Below are 25518 nucleotides of genomic sequence, written 5' to 3' on the forward strand. Positions count from 1 at the left end.
CACGGGACTTGGGTAGTTCCGGGGTAGCTATTTTACGTGGTCTTGTCATTTTTGCTTCGACACATTTATTGAGTTGTCAGCTACTCTAATAGAGACATTAACTTGTACAGTCATTGTTTCCACTGTACTTCCCCAAAGAGTCTCGTACCATCTCCTGTGTGAGAAATTCCCTAGCTCACCTCCGTTTTGTTTGGGAATCGCTCCTTCTGTTATGCCTTGATAAAGTCATCCGAACTGGGGAATTTCTCAGAGAAGGCCCCTTCACTCCCTCTTCTCCCTACAGAGCCAGAGGCAAGATTGGAGATGTGTATGTGTACGCATCGCATGCATGCATATGAGCATTATGTGGATATATGTATTTGTGTGCATGTGTGTACATGTATGCTTGTATGTGCATGTGTACGCATGCATATTGGGGGGGTGCATCTGTGCCTTTTCTTAGGGGTAATGGAGTGGGGGTGAGGGGAATGGAGCAAGGAAAGAGGAATTGGGGGGAGTGGCATTTATTGAAATCTGACCATCGTTGGATGCTGGTGAAAACATCTTGTTCCCTGGCTTCCTTGCTCAATTTCAAGCCAATAAGAGTATGGAGTCTTCTCTTTTCTGTTTTCCGGTGACTTTGACAGAATCAACAGTTCCAAGCATCCCAACATATATGGTCTCCCCAGAACCAGACACGGTCTGGCCCGGGGAGCTCTGTCCCCTTCGGAAAAGGGCCTCCTGGCTCTGGGAATTGGAAAATACAAGAACTAAAAGTGAAGATTCTAAGAAGAAAGAGAAGCCATGATATAAAAGAGCCTCAGCTGGGAGTTGGGCGACCTAAGTTGCAGTCCCACATCCGGCTGGATTTAACTCTAAGGAAGAGACTTCTATCTGGACCTCAGTTTCCTCTTTTGTAAAATGACTCGGTTCGACTCTAAGGTCCCTTCCAACTCCACCGTTCAAGTCTACAAAACGGTAATAAGAACCGTCACTTCTGTAGCGCTTTAAGGTTACATAAAGTGCTTGCCTCACAATAACCCTGTGAGGTGGGTGGTACTACTGTTCCCCTCCCCACTTTACAGAAGAGGAAACAAAATTAAATGAAGTGATTTACCCGGGATTACACAGCAAACAAAAGCAATGGAGACAGGATTCAAATCCAGGTCTCTCTGGTGATTCCACATCCGGAACTCTTTCAACTAATACTATGCTGCGTCTTCAGGTTCAAAGTGGCTCTTCTAGTGCTGGGCCCGAGGCCGGAACGCAAGGTCAGATGAGTAGTCCGGTCCCTTTTCGAAAGGCAGAGGACCACCTTGACCTGTTGTCCAAATGGGCCCGTGATCGGAGCATCAAAGACTCTGGAGCTCAAGGCTTCTCAGCGGCCGTCTCCTCCTTGGCCTCTGTCCCCGGCTCGGGGGTGTCCAGGCCGTCGGACAAGTAGTCGTCGTCCCCACTGGTCTGCTTCATCTTGGTCTCGAGGACTGTGATTCTCTGTTTCAGCTTCTGCTGGGCACCGGTATATTCGCCGAGCAGGCGGGCAAATCGAGTGTAAAGGGTTTCCATGTTGGTCTCCAGTTGTTCCAGCTTCTCCTGGACGTCTACCTCCATGCTGGCAGCCACCTCGTTCTCATCCAGTAGCCCTTCCTTCATGAGGATTTCCCGCCCACGCTCCTCCAGGACCTTCTTGGCATCCGGGTACTCTGTCACGGCCTCCATGAGGTCATCCTTGGACAGGCAGAAGAGATCCGAGTAGCCCAGGCTGCGGATGTTGGCTGTGCGCCTATTGCCCATCTTGCTTCCCTTGATGTTGAGGATGCTGATTTCTCCAAAGCAACTCCCTGCTGAGAGCAGGGCATATTGGGTAACGCCATCATCTGCAACCACAGCCAGTTTTCCTTCCTTGATGATGTACATCTCCTTGCCGATGTCTCCTTTCCGGCAGATGTAATCTCCGGGACTGAAGACCTGAGGACGAAGTTTCAGCACCAGCTCCACTAACAGTCCGGCCTCACAGTCCTGGAAGATCCGCACCTTTTTGAGCGTCGACAGGTGGACATTGATGGCGATCTCAGCCCTGAGTTTGGCTGGCAAGTTCTTTAGGACTTCGCGCTCATCCACAGTCTTCTTATTGGTCCACAGATAATCAAACCACCTGATGACCTTGGCTTCCATCTCTTTACTGACCTTGCGGAACTGCATGTAGTGCTTGATGGCATCTATCTTGGCCTGGAACTCAGCTCGAGTGGCATTCATGTTCGAGATCATGGAGCCCACGTTTCCCACGATTGTCGCAAAGATGAGGACACCGATCAGGAAGTCAAAGATGACAAAGAGGTACTCCTCATCCTTCACCGGGGGAGGTGTCTCTCCAATGGTAGTTAGGGTGAGTGTGGACCAGTAGAGGCAATAGATGTACTCCCTAGCCAGGTAACCGTACTCGGGATCTGTGATATTGGGGTATACCCACGTGTCCACTCCAAACCCAATGGATTTGGAGATGGCATAATAAATGCAGGCATTCCAGTGGATGATGACCAGGATGTACAGCACAAGGTTGCTGATCCTGAAGATGTTGGGGTAGCTCGTCCTGGTTTCCGTGCGATCGAAGAACTCAAACATGCGAGCGAAGTGAAGGAGGCGGTTGAAGCGCAGCTCGGGGTTGTGAATCCCTACGGCAAAGTACACCACATCGGTGGGGATGATGGAAGCCACATCTAGCTTAAACTGTAGGGTGTGGATATAGTTGTCCCGGAGCTTTTTAGGATCCTTAACAAGCAGCCCTTGCTCTAGGAAACCTGATGGAGATGCAAAGCAAGAAATTATCTCTGCCCCTCTTCCACTGGACCTGAAAACAAGTTGGATGCTAATGAACTCCAGCCTCATCTCATTTGAATCCCTCAAAATAAGAGTTCTGAAGTGCTCAGTCTAGCACAGGGGAGAGAAAGAGCCCCCTGCTAAAGCCTGGCCAGTGACTGCAATGGCCCAGACCTCTTGGGAGGCGGGGTTTGGTCCCCCAAAGTCAATGAGGGCCCAGTCAATAGCGGGGCCGGATGGAATAGCCATCCCTTCCCTGTGGCTCCTGAACATACTGCCTTCTTTTTTGCAGAGCTAAATTAGAGAATTCAGGACCCATTTCAACTCCTCCCTCCCCCCCCCCCCACTCACACAGAGCTAAGTCTTAATATGCCACAGGCCAACCTAATTCGGGTGTTTCCAAGGAATGTCATCCAAAGGAGAGGCGAGAACTCCGATGCCGAGTCTCCTAATGGGAAAGTTTCTTTCTGGGAGATTCTAATTACAGTCACCTCTCAGATTTCAATGAAAATGGACAGGAACAGAGATACGAAGAAAGTAAAATAGCCAATGAATCAAAAAATCATCTCTATTTGGCCTTGAAATGCATTCGGATCTTTTTTTTTTAATAGCTGCAGCCAATTCATCTTCCCTCTTGTGTCTCGCTTAGGTCAGTATTAAAATTGGGCTGTTTCCTCCACTGAAGTCCCCCTGTGATGTCTCACCTTGGCGTGGAGGTGACCTTGAGCTCTCAAAGACTATGCCAGTGAAATACAATCTCTGGCAGGCCCTACTCAGCTGGAAAGGGTTCAAGTACCAACCCGAGGAGAGGCTGACTGGAAGTCTGTGTCCAAGGATGACCTAAGGGCAAAGAGACTCATCCCCACGGGATCCTATGATGTCAGAAAGGACCTGAGAGGCCACCGAGTCCTATCCCCTCATTGAACAGAGGAGGAAACTGAGGCCCAAAGAAGAGATGGGAAGTGACAAAGGCAAAATTTGAGGTTTGGTCAGGAGGGGATCATTTTAACTTTGATTCATCTTACCACTGAAACACACTAAGATGATCTAGCAGTGGAGGGATCGTCACCTGCCTCAGAGGCCAGAAGGCCCACATCTGTGAAAACATGAATGCCCGAAGCAACCCCTGCCGCCCGTGCTTCATGTCACCTGTTCGAAGCCTAATGAAAAGGTCGGCGATGTAGACGACATCAGAGACGTAGTCGAGTATGAGCCACACCAGATAGTATCCCCTCTGCAGGTCACCGAAGCAGGCCCTGTGAAGGAAGGGATCGGTCAGGAAATCCAATCGTCCCCAGACAAAGTTCCCAGAAACATTAGCTTGAGAGAGCGGCCCGGTCTTTTAGGAGAGCAGCCCAGGCTCTTAGGACCAAACCGGTTCCCCCCCTCTGGGGCTAGCATCTGCCCATCTGGGATACCCTCTAATCCCACTTGTTTCTGTGCCAGCAAAGTTAGCAGCTGGTGGGTTTTCTCGCTACATGACAGTGTCCGGCAGAGGTGGGGATACTCCGGGATATAAAACGGGGGGAAGGAGAGAAAAAAAATGAGGGACTGGCCAGAAGTCAAGCTCACCTCGCCACCAGCAGGCACCAGTTATAGAGGACAGGCATGGCGATAACAAAGAGCCAGCGGTAGTACCAGTCTCCAGCAGGGTCAAGCACAAAGAGTTCAAATTTTTTCCTGGATAGAGCAAAACAGAAGCTCAGGGGCTAGAAGGGCTCATTCAAATGTGAAAACAGCCCCCCCAGAAGTAGTCTGCTTTCTTGGCTCCAGCGGTCTTAAGAAGGTTTCATGAAGGGCTGATTTCTCTCTTTACTACCTCCTGGACCTCAGTTTCTATACCTATAACTTTAGACTAAGGGAGGGGGGGAGGATTACCAAGAGACAAGATGCAAGAACCCCGCTCAGGGAAGTTCCAGGCCCTGAGGCCTCTGTGCGTCTCTTGTGAAGAATCACACTCCCCACAAATGTTGATGAGATGCCTCCTCTATGCTGAGACTCCAACATGTTCTGGGCTGGGGGAAGGGGGAGCCCACGTCACTCAGCCTCCAGCTCCTGAGAACAGGGGACCTCAGATGACCTGTCTGGGCTGCAGCAAGCGTCTGCCCACGGTGCCCCCTCTGGTTTTCTTCCCCTGATCAAGCAATCACTTCGAGACCAATTCTCTGCTTGGTGCTCTGATTACGGGGTATTGTATAATATGGAGCTGCAGACAAGCCAATTAGTTTTAATGCCCTTTACGTTTCTTCTCCTCTCCCCTCCCAGGAGTTCCAAGTGAATGCTACTCCTCTGGAGACAGCGGCATTTTGGAGGCCCGGGAGCCCTGCTGGGGTGGTGAATGCCAGACGGTCTTTCTGCCCGTGACAGGCCAAGAGAACCACAGTGGAGTGCCATGCAAAGGCTCCCAAACTCATTCATTAGGCAGCCCTAGACAAATGACTTGATCTCTCTGAGCCTGAGTTGCTGTTTTTTTAATATGTAAAATGGGGGTAATAGAGTTTGCACCAAGAGACATGGAGATCTGGATTCAAGTTCTGCCTTTGATCCTGAATGCGTGACTCTAAGCAAGTCACAAGACTACACACTAAACTATAAAATGCAGAGCAGATGTAAGCCTGCATTGGCAAAGGGCATTTTCTCACCGGAAATTCTCTCCACCCAGGAAGTCACAGGGCCAGGGCCAAGAGAAAATCACTTGCATCACTTTCATCCTGGGGCTGACTGGATGAAAGTACCGAGTAGGCCCTGAAGACTTCTAAGAATGTACACCCCTAGAGTGTAGCAGAGAGAGGGCTGGATTTTGGGTCAGGGAACCCCGGGTTCAAATTTGACTTGTGAAGCCCCCACCAGCTCCAAATCGATGATCCCCTGTAGAATCTGAAACTCTAAACCTCCATGATCTCAGAACCTGAATCCGCCACCTCACGGATAAAAAGCAAGACGCCCTCTGCCCTGTCCCGAGTCCTGGAATGCCCAGTTCTGAGGCTGCTCACCATCAGGACCAGGTGGTAATAGCTTGAAATCACACAAAGACTTTTGGGACACCAGTTCACATCCAGCCCCAAGCTGTTTTAATCTCCAAGCGTCCAGCAACGACCATGCTTACGCATCAGCTCCTGGGGGGTCCCACGGGCATCAAAAATCCAATCCAATAAGCTTGCCCATGCTCCAACTTTCCGTGTTTCCATCAAAGATTCCACCATCCTTCTAGTCAGCCGGGCTTGTAACACTGGAGTCACGCCCACTCCTCTTTCTCCTTCATCTTCCCCCCTTCCCTCCATCCAATCAGTTTGCCACATCATAGGAATTCTACGTCAACAGCAACCGCTTTCTCCACCACCCTAATTCAGACCCGAGTCGCCTCTCATCTGGATGACGGCGATAGCCTCTGAATTGACTTCCTCGCTTCTACTTTCTCCCCTCTCCAATCTAGCCTCCGTACATTTATAAAAACAATCTTGCTAAAAATCACAGGTCTGAGGCTGACCCTTCTCCAAGAATAGTCAATGGCTCCCCTTTGCCTCTGGAATAAAATACAAATGTCTCAGCTTAACATTTTTAAAGCCCTTCACGGCTTCCCTACAGCTTACCTTCAGACTGATTTCTCATCGCTTCCCTTCATATGCTCTTTTCAAACTGAACCCAGCTCAGCATATTCCATCTCCTACCTCCATGTTTTTGTACAATATCCCTTGTGGAATATTCTCCCTCCTCATTTCTGCCTCTCCCGATCCCCTTAGTTCTGAAGCCTAACCAACATGCCACAGGGGAACCTTACTTTTTGCCTTTGCCGTCGCCATCTTTGTCACCTTTGCCATCGCCCTGCTGAGTAGTCACAGTCTGGAGCTCAGGCCCGCGGAACCTCTCAAGGAATGAATCGGGTCTTGGTTCTTCCTCTCGGAAATTCTTATTGGCCCAGTCTCTCAAGACTCTGACCAGTCGAACGATCCTAAAGGAGGAAAAGAGAGCCAGTGGTCAAAGTGAGCAGGACATTCTGAGAGTGAAGGCCTCTGTGGAAAAAGCGAACTAGATAGCTTTGTGCCTCATATCCTGAGTCTGCTATCAACTTACCTATGGGCCCTAAACAAACTGGGCTCTGGCCTAAGAGGATGCTCAGGCAGGACAGGGATTCGCTAGAGCCTTTGTTTCCTTGGAGAATGGAAACCCAGGGAAGTGGGTGGGGTTCCCGCTCATCTATCTCGTCCCAGAAGTAGCCCCAGTAAAAGTTCCACATATGGCGTTCGGAGGGCTCCTTCTTTCACGAATGTGGGTAGGTCACAAATCTAAGGAGATAGTGGCCAAACTCCAGGCTCACGTAGGCCTACGCTTCCATTTGGGTAGGGGAAGGGAGGGACCCGGGACCTGTGATCACAGAGGAAGCAGTCTCTGCAACAGCCTACTCAGTATACCCAGGTAAACTGAGGAAAATCATACATGTCTCTTGGCATAGGTCTGGGGAAAGACAACTCTAACAGGGCAGCAGAAAATCACGGGCTTTTAATCTTCCAAAGTGAAGACCTAGGTAGTTATTGACCATCCGACCATGGCCGGATGAGCAGCGAGCTTTTGATTTGACCTTCTCTCTCTTCCCACAATGTTTTAAGCCACTTGAGTCTGCAAATTAATCCAACTCTTGTTTCTTTATTTCGTATCAAACCTTGCACACTTGTAACTTGTTCAGATGTTCACAGTGGGTGGGAGAAGGGCAGGGGTTCCAGTAGAATGGGAAGTTGAGGACAAAAATGCTTAGTGAAAGGGCATTCTCTTTCTTAAGAGATTAAAAACCAGTGGATGAGCTGGAAGTTCTAGGGTCTTGGTGCCCAGGCAGTCCTAGATCTCCCTTTTTACAGGAAGTTGCACTCTAAGCTTGACCATACCTTCGAAAACCCCCTCTCCCCTGTTGGGGATTGTCCAACGCTGCCAGCCTCTGCAGCTCCGAGGAGGTGTCATCATCAGCTGCCGACTGGGGCCTGCGGAGGGAAAAGGGGTCAGCTTGGCAGCGGTGGGCTCCTGAGTCTCACCCAAATGCCAGCAGTGGCTACTTTCAGGGCCTGAACTCAAACCACAAGCTGCTGTGATTGCTGTGATTGCAGGACGATCTGCACAAGGCTCCCGGGACACAGATGTTTTAGGGCAAGAAGAAGAGAAAGGATTCTTCTTGCCATGCTTCCCTCTAAACCCCATTCCCTCCACTTCCCATACCATCGCCATCTCACCGTACTACAAGCTGGGGTGGAGAGAGGACCCATATTATATGTCCTTATCCCCTCTCCCAACACGAGTCGCCGGCAGAATAGGATGGAGTCATTGCTTTACCACTTCCTTGCTTTGAACAAGAAATACCATGGCCAAGATTATAGCCTCTCCCAGAACAGTTCCCTATGTAGTACCCAAGGAATCAAACCCTTGCCTGATCCCTGGACCAGGATACATGGGAGTTCCCTTTCCTAATTCCATTCATTCCAGAATTTTCTCCAGCTGGCCTCTCCTAATGATTATGTTAGGATCCTTTGGGCCAGAAGTGGATATGATTTGCCTGGGTCAGCCGACTTCCTCATAAGACCAGCTGGAGAAAAGATAACAAGCTTCCACAGAGCATGACCTCTCCGGGCCCGACTCCTAACCATTGGTCTCTGTCCATCCTCTTAGACTTCAGAGCATTTTTTACCCAGTATTCCTAAGGAATGGGCCAGAATGGGCTTCCCGCCTCCTTCTCCCCGGAATCCTTTTAGGTGTCTCGTTTTGCCCACTTCAACCTCATAATCACTAGCCAGACATCTCCCTCACTGTGACCACGCAGGCTCATCCGGCTGCTGACCTGCTGGTTCTACGTTCGGGCTCATCCTTGCCATTGGCTTTGACCGACGGGGGTGGGTGATGGTTGTGGTTATTGGCCGGAGAGCTCTTCACGCCGTTCGTTTTTTCCGACATCCTCCATGTAAGGAGCTCCAAGAAGCAGCAGAGAGCAAAGAAGTACATCATCAGTAGTCATCGATAACATTAAGATCAAGCAAAAGGAGAAGAGCTGGGGATGTAGGAGTCCTGGAAGAACAATATTAGTCAGGAGTGGGGAGCTGTCCAGCTCCTGCCTAGAGCTCTTGACCATTCCTCCTAGCATACTGGCCCTTCCATGGGATAATGGATCATGTGATTCATAGAAATGTCACAGGAGCTGGGGGGCGGGTAGAAAGAAATGGAAGACCCTTGATTCTCCCCCGACTTGCCCCTTCCATGGGGTCCTTCTGCCCTGCTATGCTCCTTGCCCTCCCTACCCCGGCCCATTCCTGGCACAGAGAGTGTAGCGATCCTTCTCCAGCTAACTGTGGCTGCTGACGTCGTTCCCATGGTGACCACAGACTCCCCAGGCCCTGCCGAAGCCACAAGCTCCAGGGTAGCTACTTCTCATTGCTCTCAGTGGGGCTGTGACACCTGGATAGCAATAAGAGACCCCAGGGGAAAAGAGTAGTTTGTCCCCAAACCCCCTCCCTACTAAGGCTCCCAGAGGAGTGAGGGCTTGGCTTCTAGTCATGGAAACCAGGCAATGAAAACAAACCTAAACTCAAGTGTACTTGATCACTCCAGGCCAGGCAATTCCATTGGCCTGGGCCTGACTGGTTTGTCTAGTTCTCCTCATCTCCTCCTAACCAACCCCCCAGCTACCCCCACATACCTTTCAACCATCTCAAACTCAATTTAACTATTACCACAGTAGAGACCTAGCTTGAGATGAAGCCCATACGGGTTCTGTCCTCACCAGGGCCCTTCTTTCCCTTGGGGACAGATCCCTCTCTAGGGCCATACTCTGCTCCCCCTAGACCAGGCCATCTTCCTCCCTTTTCCCCTCCTCCAGATATATATAAAGCTGGCCTTTCAGAGATGAGATCCTTGGGACATAGTACTATAAAGGGTTTAGAGTTCTGGACATGGAACCAGGAACATCTGGGTCCAAGTATCACTTCGAGTATTCAATAGTTGTGTGACCTTGGGCAACTCACTTCACCTCTTCAGGCCTCAATTTCCCCTTGTGAAAAATGATCAAGTTGTACTTTGAGACCTCTTCCAGCTCTAAAGTCTATTATCCTCTGAAGTGGAGAAAAGTCTCTTTTCAAGCATTCTCTCTCTTTTCAGCTACCCTTCAGGTTTGAGACCTAGAAGCAAAGACCCGGCTGACTGGGGGACGTACCAAGCTTAGTTGGCATCCACGTTAGCATTTCCTTAAACGATTCCCCCTCCATGCCAGATCGTCTCTCTTCTCTGCAGCCTTTCTGTACCCCTGTATGATATCCAGCTACATTCACTCACACGATGCTTTGCCAAGATTTGAAACACAGAAATATAGAGCTGCGAAGGACCTTAGAGGTAATATAATCTAGGGATGAGAGATTTCTTTTTCTTCATTGAGCATCAAAAGAAAATGTGTCCTTGATGACTATTTTCTTCATTTAAATGAAAGAAAAGGTGGGGGGAAGCTTGTCCCTCCAGATCTAGTCCAACCTATATATTATACAGGAAAAAACCTGAGACCCTCAGACAGACAGTCACTTGCCTGAGATCATCTAACAAGTTAGAGCCAGCCTAGACCTCGAATGTGTTTCTCCCAAACCAGGGCTCTTTCCTCCATATGGCGTGGGTGGCCCGAAGAAAGAGGCACGGGAGTTCGGGAATTAGTGCTGCCAAATGCGAAAGACTTCAAAACCCGAACAAGAGACAAGAATAGATCGAGGAAGGGGCATATTTACCTGTGATGTGTGTAGAGATCACTTCTGTGAGAGTTACCATGAGAATATTAAACTAGAGAGATAAAGGGGAAGGGAGAGAAGGAAATGATCACAGTCTATTTAATCATGAAAGGCAACTGAAATTAGCACAGATTTGGTCAGATACTCCAGCAATGGGAGAAAGAACAGGCATTCCCTGAGGCTAGAAAGAGGTGGGTTTGGGGCAAATAAAAAGAAGTCCGCTATTACATGGCTGGGAATCAACTTTGGCACTCATGGTCCCAGAAAAGCGGCAAAGGGGGAGAGGGGAAGCGGGGGGGGGGGGGAACAAAGTCACATGAGGGGGTTTCAGAGTTAAGCCACGGCTGATATACCACGATGAATCATTCTTAAGAAGAACTGGGGATGTTTGGGACATGCTCCAAGGTTGCCATTGAGGAAGGCAGGCCTGCTAGCCTGTGCTCTACTGCTTGGTCTGCCAAGGCTAGAGCTATGTGAGCTGGACCAGGGATCTGTAGCTTTTAAGACTGGGCCTTGCTGAACACGGGCATTAGACTCTGCCCTCTCTGCGGCAGTGTCTGAGGAACTCAGAAGAGCTAAATGGTAGCCTTTAGAGATGAAGGGGATATCCCACAAGGAAAAGGTTACTGGTTAACTGGGGTTGCAATATGGTGGAGGGTGGGAGGAGTTTCCCTTCCAAAAGCAAGACAGGAAGGGCGTGGGTGGAAGGTGGGGATGATCGGAGAACAGGCAAATATAGGAAGACCGAATCCAGAACTAACCAGGAGCAATTTATCTTCATCCTTTTGGAACACTGAAATTTCCAACTGAAGCTCTATCCCCGGTATTGCCTTTATATAAAAAGTCAGGCTGCAGGTGGGGGTGGGAGCGGGGGAATCCTCTTCCTCTCAAGTCTGAAGTTTGGACATTAATAAGTAAAGCTAAATCTGGGGCGAGAGCAAGCGCAGGCATTCAGTTGCTGGGATGGATTTCCTTGCTACTTCTGAGGGTGTGATTCTTTCTGCAATCTGCTACCAAATGCCATTTTCAAAGCCCTTTACTCTGGAAGTACCACTGGACTAGGGGCATCCCGCCAACACCAACCCCGTGGCCCAGTCAGCCTAAGAACCTTGCCTCCACACGTAGGGAGGACCCCAAGAAGGTGGTTTGAGGGCTATTTGCCCTCTATTTGTTGGGAGGCCGCTAACAAAGCCTTCATCGACTCCCTCCCGGATACAGTGAGAGAACAGAAAGCTGGGGAAAGGAGGATTAGAAAGAGGGATTAAGAAATCCAAGAAGGAAAAAAAAATCAAGAAACAAAAGGCAAAGGAAACCAAATATCCTTGATGGTCCAGTACCAGAAACTCAGAGCTCAAAATGACAGCACCCTGGGGGAAGAGATATCCATCTCCAGATTTGCTACACTTACTGGACTGAGAAGGCGGCTCTAGCTCTGCACATTTTGCTCACAGAAATGCAAATCTATACTGGGTAGATCAAAACACTCCAGAAATGTTACGGCTGCCTCACAAAATTGCTGCCTCATCCTGGGCCCTCCCTTCTCCCTGACCTGCTTCTATAGACTTTCTGGAGATGTAGGCTCCCTCAGGAGATGATTTCTAGTGGTAGCACTGCCCTTAACTTGATGTGAGTCTTTCTCTTCTCTGGGACTCAGTTGCCCTCTTTGTAAAACGGGGAAGTTAGCCCGGAGTAAGAATTCTTGACGGTTGTTTTGTGTGTCCAAGACCTTTTTGCCAATCTGATGAAATCCACGGACCTCTTCTTTTAAATGCACAAAACCAAATTCATGAAATTAAAAAGGAAGCCGATCATATTAAAATTCTAAAAATGAAAATCTATGTAGATATTTTCAACAAGACCATGAACCCCAAGTGAAGAGTCTTGAGACCAGATAGTACCTAAGGCTCCTTTTCTGGCCCTGGCACGGCGGCGCAACGCCTTCACTTCCGGTCTTCTAAGTCGGGGCGGCAGAGGAGTCAACCGCTGACCCGAACTTGACTCAAATATAATTGGGAAATGTTTGACAAAATAAATAAAAATACAGTATAACATAGATGATGTTAACATGGATTTCTAAGTCAATATCTGACCCACAGGGACTCTTAATATATGATTTAGCGTCCTCACCATTGGTCTAAAGTGTCTGGAGTTTAAATGGCTCTGAATAATTTACAATTCACTCCCTAAGGAACTATTAGAACCGTGGAATTCCAAAGGGTTGAGGGATTTTAGGGATTATCGAATTGAACACACACAATTTACGGAAGCAGAACTGTGACTTAGAGGTCGCTGAGGTCGCATCGTGCAGAAGTGGGACTTTGAAGCCCAGGGCTCACGACTTTAAGACCACGGCCTATTTTCCTTGGGAACCACATCATGCTGCTGCTCCACCTTGATTTTTTGCCATATGTGTGAGGAGGGAGCCTCTGGGAATGAGCCTGGAGGGGACGGGGGTCTACTTGGTAGGAGAAAAAACAAAAAAGTGCTCAGTGCTGAATCCCTACCAAAGCCACAGTGGAGGAGATTCGCTTCCAGCCCAGCAAATTATATATTCAATTGAACTAATCACACTAATTGACTAATCACATCCCAAGCACTAGAATATAAATGACCCTGAAATATTTCAATCGAGGACCCGGTCACCGGGCAGCACCCAGGGCTTGGATACCGAGATTCTTCTATGGGCACGGCCGACAAGAAATGTCCGCCTGGAGCGGCGAGCTATGAAAGGAAGTAAGGGGGAAGCAGAGGGTCCAGAATATGAGGAGACCCTCAAAAGTAAAAGTAGAAGCTTTGGGGAGGCTTGCAGCTCTGGTCAAATACAACAGAGCCAAAGAGGAAGGAGGTGTTTCCAGAAATCTTTCTGTATCTCAAATGTTTCTCTGTGTCTCTTTCCATCTCTATCTTATTGTCTCTGTATCTCTTTCTCTCTGTATGTCTCTCTCTCTCTCTCTCTCTCTCTCTCTCTCTCTCTCTCTCTCTCCTCTCTCTCTGTCTTTCTCTCTGTGTCACTGTCTCTCTGTCTCCCTTTCTGTCTCTGTGGATGTCTCTGTCTCTTCCTCTTTCTGTCTCTCTTGTCTGTCTGTCTCTCTCCCTCTTTCTGTCTCTCTCTCTATTTCTGCCTGCCTCTGTCTCTGTCTCTCCATCTCTCTCCCTCTCTTTCTCGTCCTCTGTCTCTCTGTGTCTTTCTTTATCTCCTCTTTCTGTCTCTCTGTCACTGTCTCTTTCTGTCTCTGTCACTGTCTCTGTGTCTCCCTTTCTGTCTCTCTCTGTGTCTCCCTCCCTCTTTTTCTGCCTCTGTCTCTCTGTTTCTGCCTGTCTCTGTCTCTCTGTTACTCTCTCTATGTCAGTGTCTCTCTCCCTCTTTTTCTGTCTCTGTCTCTCTCTGTCTCTCTATCACTGTCTCTGTCTCTGTGTCTCCCTTTCTGTCTCTGTCTCTCTGTGTGTCTCTCCCTCTCTTTCCGTCCTCTGTCTCTCTGTGTGTTTCTTTGTCTTCTCTTTCTGTCTCTCTGTCACTGTCTCTCTCTGTCTCTCTATCATTGTCTATCTCTGTCACTGGTTCTGTCTCTGTGTCACTGTCTCTCTCGCTGTCTATCTGTCTCTGTCCCTCTCGATGTTTCTCTGTCCCTACATAGACACACACTCACACACACATGAAAATGACTTGATTTGGCCTAGGATTCTAACATTCAGACCTGGAAGGGAGCTCAGAGATCTCCTAATGCCAGTTCTCATATTTTATCGTGTTCTAGACCCCTTGGCTGGCAGCTAGGTGGCCCATCAGATAGAGCACTGGGCCTGAAGTCAGGAAGACCCGAGTTCAAATTCGATCTCAGACACTTCCTAGCTATGTGACTCTTGGCAAGTCATTTTACCCTCCTGTTTGCCTCAGTTTCCTCATCTGTCAAATGAGTTGCATCAGGAAATAGCAAACCACTCCAGAATCTCTCAGACATGACTGAAAATGATTAAACACCAAAAGGATTCTTCTAGAGAACTCTGTCTAGAGAACTCTGTGAAATCTCTTCTCGGAATTGTGGTTTTAAATTCATCAAATGAAATGTATAAGATTACAAAAGAAAAAAAAACTACACTGAAATAGAAAAGTCATAGACCTCAGGTTAAGAATCCCTAGACTAATCTAACACTTCTCCCTTCATCTGAAAGGAAGAAGAGGGAGAAGGGACTCGTTCAGGGTCATACAGTAAACAGCAGAGTCCATTCAAGTATAGGCAGTGTGGCTTCAGTTCAGTGTTCAGAATGTTCAGTCACCATATCGTGCCTCATCGAATGGGAATGCTAACTTCGGCGGGCATGGGTGGACAATTCACGGGACTCTGGGAGCAGGGACACGGGGTCGTCATCAACCACGTTCAGAGCACGTCCCCGCTCCTTTGCTGTATGTCCATTAACTTCAAGTGGCCCTTGGAACTGACAGATTGAACTAAGACAGATAAGAACTAAGAAAGATTGAACTATCCCCGGGTCTGGGATAGCAGGGGCTTGTGGAAAGAAGCAGGAGAGGGAAAGAAAGCCTCCCCGTCCCCACTGAACGCAGTTCAACTTCCCAGGGAAATGATGCTGTTGATTTCGTACCGCCTGGGAATGGCTCTGAGAAGCTCCCTGCCTTGGAAATGACTTGTATGATAAGAGACTCGGAGCTCCCGATCTCACCTTAAGGCCGTTTCTCTTAAGTTAAGGGCACATGTACCCAGATACCGTCCATATACAGCGTGTTCAAGGTGGGCTAAGGGGAGAGATGGGAGCCACTGGAGAAGAGCACATATTCCTAAATACACACAGTATAATTCCATCTAGGTCCTTCTGGAGACTGCTTTCACAAAACAAATCCTCTCTCTGAAGGAAGTGGTCATCAAAAGCCAATGTGGGGCACTTGAGAACAAGATAGACCCGACCACCCTGTAGAGAGGCCTTCTCAATACTGAAGCCCCCAAACTTTCACTATTTCCTTTGAATGAGATTTCCCACAAACCCCACTTCCTGACTGCTCCTGGTCAGTAAGCCCGTCTTACTTTGGTGCCACATTCGATCCCCTTGAGCAAATTACGAGATCCATCCCTCAGCATCTCAGGCTCTGGGGGACAGTTACCTGGTTCCGTTGTCCCTGACTAATGAAGGCTGTCCCAGGCACTGTCATCAGGGCATGGTCAGGTGCATGAACTACCAGATGCTTCTTCTCACCTTGTGCCTTCTACTCAGGGCACGCCACCCCAAATGGAAAAAAGAAGGCATCCCTTCTACAGTTGATATTCCATGGTTCTATGACCTCTAAGGCCTTTTCTAGCTCTAATATATTAAGACCCATGGATTTCCTGAAAAGCCTGCCCCCCCCCCATTCCCCAAGATGCTTACCTCTTCCTTAGCAGTCGGATAACCGTGGGAAATGAAGTATTATGTAGCCCTGACCAATATGCAAGTAGCCCCGAGGCAGGTGAGATCTTCACCGGGTACAGAAGTGAGAAGGTCCTTGATGTCAAACCCTGCTTCAGGCACCCCGGCCCTGATCCCGTGTCCTGGACACCCACCTCACTATATCAGCACGTCTCCCGGACTTTCCCGCTGCCTGTTAAAATGGTAATGTTGGGGAGCAGCCTGGAGGAACACATCGTGGGAAAGGCGCAGGAGTTCACCAGGAAGATCTGAGGTCTGACCACTGCTGGGCGAAGCCACCGGGGAGGAGGCGCGGCCTGAGCCCCACCACGGGGACGGTTGTTGGCCACTGGGGTGGCCCAGGACCCCGAGTGAGCTTCCTGACCCACCCAGTAGGGCAAACAGGCAGAGAGCTGGATAGCTTTCTGCTCTCTGCTGGCTGGCTGTGAGGGAGGCTCCTCCCGCCCTCCTGGGAGCTCTCAGTAGGTAGACTTCACAGGAGCTAATCATGCCCAGCTTTTTGTCTGGGGAATCAAAGGCAGGGGAGGTAACTAATCTACACAAAGGGGCCACTCGCTCCGAGGAAACTAGGACCACTGCCTCTGTTTTGCTCCCTAGTGCTTACTGGGCCAGGAAAGGGGATGGGGTGGGCAAAAGAAACAGTTCACTTCCTTCTCCTTAGTGAAGAACCAAGAAGAAGAGACTGGAAATGGAAGAGTGGTCCACAATCCAGGAGCGCCACTCCTGCCAGGGAACAAGGAAAATGATGGGCATACTAGACGTGGTTCCTCCTTTTCTCCAGAGCTAAGGGAAACTATAGAAGTCATAGTTAGCCCCTGACCACACTCCCCCTCCCCATCTTGATTTCAGCCACATTCCCTAACCTTGTTTCTGGGACAATCTATAAAGAATGGGGGGGAGAGGGGGCGGGGAGAGGGAAGTTTTCTTTACCAGAACATTTTGCGAGAAGGCAATTATTTTAAAGGATTTTAGAATAAGGTCTGTCTTTTTTTTTTTTAATTTTATTTAATAATTACTTTATATTGACAATCCATGCCAGGGTAATTTTTTTACAACATTATCCCTTGCACTCGTTTCTGTTCCGATTTTTCCCCTCCCTCCCTCCACCTCCTCCCCTAGATGGCAAGCAGTTTTATATATGTTAGATATGTTGCAGTTTATCCTAGATACAATATATGTGTGCAGGACCGAACAGTTCTCTTGTTGCATAGGGAGAATTGGATTCAGAAGGTAAAAATAACCCGGGAAGAAAAACAAAAATGCAGATAGTTCACATTAGTTTCCCAGTGTTCTTTCTTTGGGTGTAGCTGCTTCTGTCCGTTATTTATCAATTGAAACTCAGTTAGGTCTCTTTGTCAAAGAAATCCACTTCCATCAGAACACATCCTCATACAATATCGTTGTCGAAGTGTATAACGATCTCCTGGTTCTGCTCATTTCACTCAGCATCAGTTCATGTAAGTCTCGCCAGTCCTCTCTGTATTCATCCCGCTGGTCATTCCTTACAGAGCAATAATATTCCATAACATTCATATGCCACAATTTACCCAGCCATTCTCCCATTGATGGGCATCCATTCATTTTCCAGTTTCTAGCCACTACAAACAGAGCTGCCACAAACATTTTGGCACATACAGGTCCCTTTCCCTTCTTTAGTATCTCTTTGGGGTATAAGCCCAATAGAAACACTGCTGGATCAAAGGGTATGCACAATTTGATAATTTTTTGGGCATAATTCCAGATCGCTCTCCAGAATGGCTGGATTCATTCACAACTCCACCAACAATGCATCAGTGTCCCAGTTTTCCCGCATCCCCTCCAACATTCATCATTATTTTTTCCTGTCATCTTAGCCAATCTGACAGGTGTGTAGTGGTATCTCAGAGTTGTCTTAATTTGCATTTCTCTGATCAATAATGATTCGGAACACTTTCCTATGAGTGGTAATGGTTTCAATTTCATCATCTGAAAATTGTCTGTTCATATCCTTTGACCATTTATCAATTGGAGAAATGAGGCCTTTATCAGAACCTTTAACTGTGAAGATGTTTTCCCAGTTTGTTGCTTCCCTTCTAATCTTGTTTGCGTTAGTTTTGTTTGTACAAAGCCTTTTTAATTTGATGTAATCAAAATTTTCTATTTTGTGATCAGTAATGGTCTCTAGTTCGTCTTTGGTCACAAATTTCTTTCTCCTCCACAAGTCTGAGAGATAAACTATCCTATGTTCCTCTAATTTATTTATAATCTCGTTCTTTATGCCTAGGTCATGGACCCATTTTGATCTTATCTTGGTATATGGTGTTAAGTGTGGGTCCATGCAGGTCTGTCTTAAAGAACCTACCTATCATCTGAGTTACTCTTCTTAACGGCATGGGGTTTGTGCTGAGGAAACTGAGTCATTGCAATGGGAGGGTAGAGGGACCATCAAAGGTCAGTTCCCGGAGAAAAGTGGCAGATTTGGGATGAAAAACAAGCCAGGAGTTTCTCCATTTCCTTCCTGAGGCATCAAAGTCCCAGACTGTCAGGAAGCAGGCAAGAGCTCAGTTCTTTTATTGTCCTAGAGTGTGGAGGACTTCAGTTGGCAACACTTGCTAGCGGACAACATTTCTGAGGAGCTAGCTAGCTTCTTCCCGTTCCTGTCTGACCCAGAAGGAACAGCTGTACCTCTGGCTCTCTTCAGCTGAAACTCATTGAGGTAATTCATGGATTTGAGAGGGAGTAAAGAAGGTAGCCTCCCTCCCAAGCTCCACCCGACTGGGTCTGCCTGCTCCCTCCTTGAGAGGGGAAGTGGCTGACTTGGCCCAGGATATTGGAAGACCTTAAAGACCTTAGGAAGGTCTTAAGGAAGACCTTAAAGAATAGGGAAGAGAAGCAGCTAGATGGAAGTCAGGAAGATCCGAGTTCAAATCCAGCCCCAGACACTTAATACTTACTAGCTGTATGATCCTGAGCAAGTCACTTAACCCCAATTGCCTCAAAAAAGGATAGGGAAGAAGCTATAGGAAAGCCCAGACAGTTGGCAAGTTCCTGCCTGTAGCTGGCCCAAATCACAGGAGTACTTTCTCTAGGGCCACGAAGCACCTGTTTGTTTGCCTGTGTTTGATTCCCAGCTAAATTGTTCCCCAGGGTGCATTGATGTTTCACAACATATTTTCAACTAGACTTTTCCTACACACACACACACACACACACACACACACACACACACACATGCACGCACGCACACACGCACGCACACACGCACATGCACACCATCACACACAGTCCAGGCGGCTTTCTCGGGAGACAAGGAGACAAGGGTCAGGTTTGGAACAGATGTATAAGCAGCAGCAACTCAAATCCCAAGGGAAGGGAAGGGAAGTTAAGCCAAGGGAGAAGCCAACTGACCAAAGGCCAATGGTCCTAATTTGGCTGCTTGCTACTGCCCTGGAGTGTTGGGTGATTTGGGGGATGGCCCAAGAGAGACCTACTAGCTGGATACACCAGCTCCTTCGGGTCCAGGAGCCTAAAGCTGCAACGAACCACCTTCTCTGCTGCATTGATCCAAAGGTTCCTCTTCATCAGAAGGGGCCAACATGCTAAATTCATGTGTGGAAAAGTGAGCTTACAGATTAAGCACATATTGATCGGAGACTGTTAACTAAAGTACATCAGGCCTATAGGCCCCAGTCACGTGATTTTAGGTAAGGCCTGGACTGCATTCCATTGTCCAAAGAAGGGATTATGGGCGGAAGCTGTAGATCACCTTGTCTACTGTGTTCCACTGACCAACTAAGGGAATAAAGGTTTATGTGACCGATCACTCCATATAGAGGGTGGGATTTTGGAGGTTCTTTGTCTGAAATGTATAAATATTGTGAACATTTTCAAGGGAGTGGCTTTCTCCTGCTGTGAATTTGGCTCCCAGACCACGATGGGGTCTGCTTCTCGAGATTCTGATAAATAATTCTGCTTTCTATGAGTGATCTCTGCAGGATGGGGTCTTTGGAGGAGATGGCTGTGTACCCTGGACAGGGACAGGCGCCCACAGAGCAGTTTTCTCCATGGTCTCTGGCTGGTGTGCAGCTGATGGGGTAGAGATCATTGCAGGAATATGGGTTGGTCTCCTAGTTCTCCAGAACACCAAGTTAGGGCCAGTTGGAAGCGAGAAATTTGCTACACAAAAATTTTCTTTATCAGAAAAGCTTTTTATTAAAGAGACACCAAGATGTTCTCTTAGTGGGCAGTAACAAAGGATTGCAAAGAGACATTTTCTAAGGGCTTACTTTATACAGGAACAAAACAACAGAAAGCCATTTAAGTTTTGCAACGACAAAGATAAACTTTCTTCCTGCTTCCAGAGGGTGTGGGACTATATCGTTTGTGTGTAAGAGTCTTTCTTCGGGGTTTTTCCCAGGGAATGTAAATCTACTTAAGTTGTTCTGGGCGAGGCTGTCGGTATTGTCCTCATCACAGCCTCCCTCCCTCTTAGACTACTACCCGGCTCAATAAGCTCTTGGAACAATTTGGGGGTCTTATTGGTGGGGTCTTGTTGAGTGCTGGACTGTGAAAGGCCCCAGTGGTAAAGAACTGCCGAGGGAGGCTTCCGTGAAACTGGTGAACTTCGTTTGGGAACTAAGTATGGGAAAGACACAGTCCAAGAATTTGTCAGGATGGTAGCTAGGTATAAAAGGAAAGATAATGTTGTGCCAAAGTTCCCTTTTTAATGTCGTGACCCAGTTTCTCCAATTGTCCTATTTAGTTATTCTGCCTTAGGTTATAACCTTTCCCTCTTAATGTTTGAGATAAAGGTTTTATATCTTTAGGTTATAGACATTCCTTCTTAATGTTTGACAAGATAAAGGTTTATCCATTTTAGATGTCATAGAATATCAGTAACCTCTCCCACTATTAGGTTATCCCCACCTAGGTGCCTCCCTCACTATGTCATTGTTCTTGTTATCCTATAAAAAAGCTTGCTGTCCCCGATACTCTGGGCTAGACTCTTAGAGATGATAGTCTCGTCCAGCCCTGAGATCAAACATGGATCAGTTGGTCCCAGTATTTCTCTCCATTTAATAAACTATTGAATTGGTCTCTAATCTCTTGTCTTGCTCAGTTTCTTCGGCATTACAATAAAAGGGAAAAATAGAGCCTGCATGTGTCTGTTTGCTTTGCATTTTGTGTGCTGTGTTAAAAAGTTAGCAAGCTCGTAAGGAATTTGAAAATTTAGAAAGTTGAGTTTGAATGGAACATCTAGGCATTCTCTGTGAAGGCAGAGAGATGCACTAAACAGGCTTGGAAGTTTACAGAAGCTCCCCCTGGATTCTGGGAGGGAATTCAAGGTGAAACAAACTTCTCCAGGGGGAATCCTGGGAAAAGCCCCTAGTCTATTTTGTTGATTTAAAAGCTCTGTTAAGTTTTAAGAACAATGATTAAGAAATTTGGGGATTGGTTATTTGACAATTTGCTTGTGATTTTAAACTTTTTAACCTCATGTACTAATTTGTAAGTAAGGAAAAACTGGGCTGAAGAGTTTTTCAGAGCCTGCTAGAGTAAAGAGCAATAACATTCAAGCTTAGCCTGGCCTGGGCAATAAAAAGCTCTGGAGATAAGATGCTAATTGCTGTGAGTAGGAATGTGGCGAAAATGAAAAAAAAAAAAAAAAAAAAAAAAAAAAAAAAAAAAAGAAAAAACTTTTAAAAACAGCTGTACTTAGTTTGATTCAGTATGTTACCTTCTGAAACATATTGGGTCATTTGTTAACATTGTAAGTTATGCTTTATGGAGTTATCTAGCTATTCACTGTATTGTGAATCTTAAAAGTTCTGAAGGGAACTGGAGAGGGGAATGCAGGAGATTTATGAAGGATTGATTTGTAGGAGCAAATTGAGAGCTTGAATGATATCAAGAAGGAATCCGTTGGAAAAAGAAAGGAAATAAACTGATTGCCTAAATCTTGAGAAGGATTCCCGTGTAGGAAACTGAGTGGAGAAATAGGAGGGAATCCTTTGTGTAAGAGTGCAGAAGTCGGGGAAGGGTGGCCACATGGAATCTTCTCCTCCATGCCCCCCATCAGGTGCATTCCAGTCATTTCCTGTGGTGGCTTGGTTAATTGACTGAATATTTGTTTCTTTGAAACATAATGGTTTTCTTGTTTAAGGAATATGATCATAAATGCGATCTATAGTTTGAAAGGGTTATTTCATAAAGTTTAATTGGTGTTTTTAAGAACTTTTCAGATTCTCTTATGTGAAAATAGGAAGTTTTAATTAACTGTATTGATGCCAATTATTTAAAGGGACTCCAAGGATAATAGTTTTTGCCTTCGTCCTTTTGAAAATGGTTTTGTTATGAACAATATGTAGTTGGGGATTTTTCTGTATATTGAGTATTTTAAAAGTAAAATGATTGGTATAATATTCAACTTATGAAACATCTACTTGGGTATGTAAGAATTGTGTGAACATTCTGGGATAAATTTCTTACTGTTAAAAGTCTTACAATGTGTAGATGATCATCTTGTGGCAGGGAGGAAAAAGAGTGACATTGTCCAAGTCACTATCCGTTTGTTAAATTTGTTAAAGGAGCACGGGGACTGAGAATTTCTTAAGACAAATTGCAATTTGTGAAATGTGAGGTAAAATATTTAGGTCACTGTATAAGTGAAGGAAAAAAGAAATAGATCCTATAAATTACTTGGAGGAAAGAATGGAAACAGTAAAGGAAAGAGATTGGCACACAGGGCATTGGTCACTGAAATGTTGACTAATCTTATGTTACCTAAGAACATTGCAGTGATTCACGTGCAGGGGCACCAAAGAGGAGATTCATTTGAGACGAGGGGAAACTGCTTTGCGGATGAGGAGGCGAAATGGGCTGGAGGAGAGGAATCTGTAAGCACGGAGGAGATGATGGTGCTAGTTCTGGCATTTCTGCCTCAAATGCCTCCACCTTCCCTTACCCCAGAAGAGAAGCAGGAAATCTAAAGCCTTGGCACTCAGGAGGATAAAGAGGGGCACTGGCTCCTCCCTGACGGCAGAGAGGTGCTGACCACAGCAAGTATGGGACATGTGCTCCAACATTTACATCAGGGCAGTCCTTGGGGTGTCCAAGACCTGTGTGACATGGAGCTGACTAAGTTTGTGGCACTGAGCTTGTACACACTAGCAGATAACTGGTCAGTGGGTGTCTTGTTTGTCAAAGGATGAATAGGGCGGCCCAATGACAAGCCCAAAAAGGAGGAAGGCCCCCTGGTATCAGGCCTTTCCAAAGCATCAGGTGCCATCAGTGCTGCCATCAGTGGGGCGTCTCAGATACCTGTTGGTTTTAGTGGACCATCTGACCTCATGGGGAGGCCTTTCCCCTTGCCCGGGCAACTGCCTCAGCAGTTGTAAAAGTTCTCCTTGAACATATCATTCCGGGTTATGGGTTGGTGGAGCAGGTAGATTCAGACCAAGGCACCCATTTCACAGCTAAGATCCTCCTATCTGTGGCCCAAGCTCTAAAAATATCATGGGTCTTACATATCCCATGACCTCCGCCCTCATCAGGTAAAGTGGAAAGGATGGATAAGGAAATTAAACAGCAACTGACTAAATTGGCTGAGACACAATTGTCCTGGACCAAGTGCCTTCCCCTTGCCTTATTAAGAATAGAACAAAACCCCAAAGGGAGGTGGGATTATCACCTTATGAATTATTGTATGGTCTCCCTTATCCAAAAGGGATTCAAAATTCTTCCTTGGATCCAGTATTTGAGATCAAGGATTTGTTTTCAAAGAAATATGTTCTGTCTTTACTGTAACATCTGAAAACTTCACAACTAAAAGGGCTTATTGCTCAGACTCCTCCCTTAGGATTCCCAGTCAAGTTTTAGCTTGGAGACCGGGTCCTGGTTTGGACGTGGAAGGAGGACAAGCTGACCCTGAGCTGAGAAGGACCGTTCCGGATCCTGTTGACTTCAGATACGGTGATATACACCAAAGAGAGAGGTTGGACATATCACACTCGAGTCATAGGTCCCGTAGATACGCCAAAGAAGTAGGCAGTAGAGACTGATCCAGGAACATTGAAAGTGTGGCTGAAATTACAGGAAACTTAGCAAAGACTGATGAATTGTGCATGTAAAATCTTTTTGACTTGTCTCATTTGGGGAACTCTCTTGGGACTTTTCTTGTTTGTATTAGGTATTACATTTTGTTGAACTGTATTGTTAGGATTAGGGATATTATATACTATCAGGAAGAATGGGGTGTGAACCAAACCCAAAGGGTTGGAGACTGTGCCTTGTATATGCATGTATGATGTTATGTGGGTACATCTTTTGTACTGGTACCTCGAGAGCCAGTGGGGTATGAAAATACCTTTCAAACCCTGATCCAAACAATAGCCACTAGCTTTAGATTGACTGACTGTTGCATATGTTGGGGGCCTGATCAACTTACACAATGGCCCTGGGTTCCTGTTTCCCTTGTCTCCGGCCTGAATCTCGAGCAACAGGTCAGTGATACACAACGGAACAGGTTTCTGGGCAGCAGAAGAAAAGCATCACTGGACCCTGACCAGTACAGTTTTAGGGAGATATTGCCTGAATCAGACTGGTACAGGGCCACGGATGGGAGAAAGTGAATGTACATGGACATTTACTCGAAGACCAGAGAAGTGAGCTGTCATAGCCTGCAGTACGTATGTGAATAGATGGCATCAAACCAGTATAACTTGTTATGACAGATCAGTGGTTCGCTGTATCCGATGTTCCAATAGAAGTGAGGGGTGTGCGAGGAAAATGCCACCTGCCTGTTTAATCCCTGACCCAGAGGGACCCCAAATATGGACATGTATAACCTTGAAGAGCACAGCACCGGATTCAACTTACATTTCGATGGAATGGAAGTGGGAAAATAGAGAAGGCACTGTCAGGAAAATGTTTAATAATTTCTGGAGCCGTCAGGATCTAACTGGGGAAAATGGTCGCACCTGCCAGTGGGTAGTTGAAAGTCATCTTTGGAGATGTAATTCTAATACGGGAGGAGGCCCTTAGGTCCCTGGGATGTCAGGTATTTTCCACCTTCAAGTGGACCCGTTATATTTTGGTATGAAAATAATCCTGCCCTGAAGGGGCATTATTGGATCTGTGGTGAGGGGGCTTATACCCATTTACCCAAAAACTGAACTGAGCTTTGTTATATAGGTATAATTAGAGCTAAATTTTTCCTTCTCCCATCAAGCATTGGCAGGCAATTGGGGATATGGTTATATGAAGATTTGGAAAGGGAAACACGAAGTTCCGACCGCTCCCTAACCTACATTGATACTTCTTTGACCCAGACAAATGATGCCAATGGGTGGGAGATGCCCGGCCTCCGGAGAGAATTATAAAAGAGTACGGACCGGCAACATGGGCCCAGGATGGTAGTTGGGGGCACCGAACGCTGATATATGTGTTAAATCGGTTGATTAGGCTACAGGCAGTCCTAGAGGTAATAACCAACCAAACCGCTCAAGCCTTAGACTTACTGGCTGATCAGGCAACTCAGACAAGGGAAGCAGTGTTACAACATCGGCCAGTCCTAGACTATTTGCTAGCAGAG

The 25518-nt window shown here is 46.9% G+C and overlaps 1 protein-coding gene across 1 annotated transcript; it reads right to left on the reverse strand.

Annotated features, from left to right (window-relative positions):
- Positions 1-1347: 1347 nt before the first annotated feature.
- CNGA2 (cyclic nucleotide gated channel subunit alpha 2) lies at positions 1348-8730 on the reverse strand. Its single transcript, XM_051969144.1, has 6 exons — positions 8615-8730; positions 7674-7766; positions 6575-6745; positions 4369-4476; positions 3946-4052; positions 1348-2777 (listed from the first exon to the last, which is right to left on the reverse strand). The coding sequence occupies exons 1-6, from the start codon at positions 8725-8727 to the stop codon at positions 1348-1350; spliced, it is 2022 nt and encodes a 673-aa protein (XP_051825104.1). The 5' UTR covers positions 8728-8730.
- Positions 8731-25518: the final 16788 nt, after the last annotated feature.

Source organism: Antechinus flavipes, chromosome X (assembly GCF_016432865.1).
Source record: "Antechinus flavipes isolate AdamAnt ecotype Samford, QLD, Australia chromosome X, AdamAnt_v2, whole genome shotgun sequence".
NCBI classification, from domain to species: domain Eukaryota; kingdom Metazoa; phylum Chordata; class Mammalia; order Dasyuromorphia; family Dasyuridae; genus Antechinus; species Antechinus flavipes.